This window comes from Rissa tridactyla, chromosome 4 (assembly GCF_028500815.1).
Source record: "Rissa tridactyla isolate bRisTri1 chromosome 4, bRisTri1.patW.cur.20221130, whole genome shotgun sequence".
NCBI classification, from domain to species: domain Eukaryota; kingdom Metazoa; phylum Chordata; class Aves; order Charadriiformes; family Laridae; genus Rissa; species Rissa tridactyla.
Genome location: NC_071469.1, coordinates 10,802,895 through 10,805,505, shown reverse-complemented (window position 1 = coordinate 10,805,505; position 2,611 = coordinate 10,802,895). Strand labels below are relative to the sequence as shown.

Genomic DNA, 2,611 nt, shown 5'->3' with positions numbered 1-2,611 from the left:
AAGAACAGTAATATAGTCACATTTTATATTAATTATTAATGAAGTTGTTATCTTGGAGACTAATGTTCAAATACAGAACAGAATAAAAAAGTAAAGATATCTATAAAATTGTTCTTGTATTAAAAAAAAAACATGCTCAGCAGGTGAAAAAAATAGTAGCTGTACATTTGATACAAAAAAGAAAATAATAAAACACTGGGTAAAATAGTATTGTTATTTCAGTAATTTGTATTTAAATGCATTACTTAGTTATTTCAAGGTCTTCAGACTGAAGCAAACTCTTCAGACTCTTGCCTTGCCTATTCTTAATACCAGAACTCCTCCATCAAAATCAGAGGGAATTTTTATGTTGACTTCAGTGAAAACAGAATAAGATAAGGAGTAAGTATCTTTAAAAAAATCCCATCCAAATGCCATACAGCAAAAGCCGTTACTTCATTTCAGTACTGCACTTAAGGAATTCAGTCTGGATGGCCCACTTGATATTAGTATTTCATAGAGAAGAGAAAAAGAGGAAAAAAGGAAAGGAAAAAAAACAAGCAGCAAAATTCATGTTAAAGTTGCATCTTGTTTGGATACAGTACCTAGCACTGGTGCACTGACACTCCTGACGCGATCTTCAGTCATCCCAAGAAGCAGAAAGCCAGATGAAGAAGCAAAGATATAAAACACCAGCAAAATAAAGTTACAGAAGAGCAAAGTAGTAAGCTAAGCATTAAAAGCAGAAACAAAAAGAAAAGAAGCAGTTATGGTTGACATGAAAGTCAGGCCCCAAGAATTCTGTAGAGGTCATCTTACAAAGATAAGGATGATCATTTACCTGGGGGTTTTTTGGGTGGTTTTTTTTTTCCCCCCACATACTAGTCTTAGACCATTTTAATACATTAAGCGTATACTGCAGAGCTCCCTAAAGCCTGTAGAAGATCTGAAATGAAGCAATGTCTAAGATTACATCAAATTCCTCTGAAATATAGAATTGGAGGTGTAATGAGTTTATTGCACATGCAAGAAACAAACCACCCTGCATAAAAAATTCTGTTAATTCAGCTATTTAAGGAGTCACTGCTTGTTTCTAGAAAAAGAACATTTTCCTTTAACAAGATCACTCATCCTTGGATAATTCTGTGTTAAAGACACAATAGAACAGCTCATGCATTGCCTACAATGTTGCAATCACAGAAAACCTCTTCAAAAAACTTGAACAATCCACAACCTATTGAACCAGCTTTTAGGACCATGAGGCCTTAAAAAATACAAAAAACCCCCCGAAAGCAAAAAACCCATCACAACTTTTAAAGTGCTGGAACACTTTAAAGTGTTAGGAATGCTTTTTTTTTTTTTTAAAGTGTAGGAACACTTCAAAATCACATGGGATACTCTTGGGCCTGAGCTCCCAAGCTCTTCAGTCTTTGGCAAATACCTGGTTCTGTGCCTCACTGTAATACTTTTTGTCAATAAATCCATGCTGAAGATGTCGCTGAAAATAAATTAATACAGGCTTCCACACATGGCTCTGTTTGAGGAATAATAATGTATTTGTATTTTCAAAATCCACTGATGTTTTTCTGCTCGTAGCAAGTGAATTTTCACTTGTGGGTCCCCAGCAACCAACCACGCTAATAGTAGGATTTTTGCCTGAAATGCGCACGTTAGCGCTGGTTATATTGTAAGCTTTCACAGGCTAAAATGCAGTGGGATGGCAACGGATGGGCTTCTTTGTTTTAATACATCAATCTAGGGTACATTTTTAAAAAGTATTAATGACGTACTCAGCTGTGCATTTTTGCTTGCTTGCTTGTTTTTTAAGAAAACAGACCAGCAAGCTCAGGGGAGCATTTGAAGGGTGTCTGGAAAAAAATACTGCTTATTCATATTGTCAATACGTCTGCATCTCTAAAATTTCCAATTTTTAGTTACAGATTTGTTGACTTTCAGAGTGCTCTCCCCACAATCTTCAAAACAGTGTCTCTTCATGACTTTTGCTATCAATGACGTCAGCAAATCATACCACTGAGCGCAACAGAAAAGAACGCTCTAACTTAAAACCATCCAGTAACTCCAGTGAGCTAATGTGGAATATTTTTGATGCATTGTTGAAAAAAAGAGGCAGAACTTTCCCTAACTAAATCACGTGAACGTCATCGTCCATTATTCTGGCAGAGCAGAATATGGACCATGTTATGTCCCAATCCCTCAAACAGTTTGCTTTTTTCCTTTCTGTATTTCCCTCTCAGAGGCGTGGATACGTACTTAGGCCCGCGATGCCGTTGTCCTCATTCTCATTCATTCCACACCCATTTGGCGAATTATACATTCCCTGCTCTCCGTTCTGTAAGGGTCGAGGCAGCTTTCCTGGCAAGGTTTGGTACTTGCTGCCTTTCGCAAGTGGCTTACTCTGTTTTGTTGGTTTTTTTTTTTTTAAAGAGGGAAAAATAAAACAAATAAATAAAGAATCAAATCACTCATGCCATTTGCAATCCAGTACACAATGTTTTAAAAGTTGAGAAAAAGTATTTGAAGTTCACAGTTCAAAATGACACACCCCCTCCACGTTCCTTCTTACGGATAATTCAATTTAAATCCAGTGTCAGCTGACAGAGTTTCCCAGGGA

The 2,611-nt window shown here is 36.7% G+C and overlaps 1 protein-coding gene across 18 annotated transcripts in view; it reads right to left on the bottom strand.

Moving 5' to 3' along the window:
• PPFIBP2 (PPFIA binding protein 2) overlaps positions 1-2,611 on the bottom strand; it is a 117,828-nt gene that overhangs the window by 11,144 nt on the left and 104,073 nt on the right. For 16 of the 18 annotated variants that reach the window (XM_054198217.1, XM_054198216.1, XM_054198221.1 and 13 more), the window contains 2 exons: positions 2,251-2,395; positions 585-617 (listed from right to left, as the gene is read on the bottom strand). In XM_054198217.1, the coding sequence (XP_054054192.1) occupies positions 585-617; positions 2,251-2,395 (178 nt within the window). The remainder of the gene's footprint in view (positions 1-584; positions 618-2,250; positions 2,396-2,611) is intronic. The other 2 variants (XM_054198219.1, XM_054198235.1) reach the window with 1 other exon arrangement.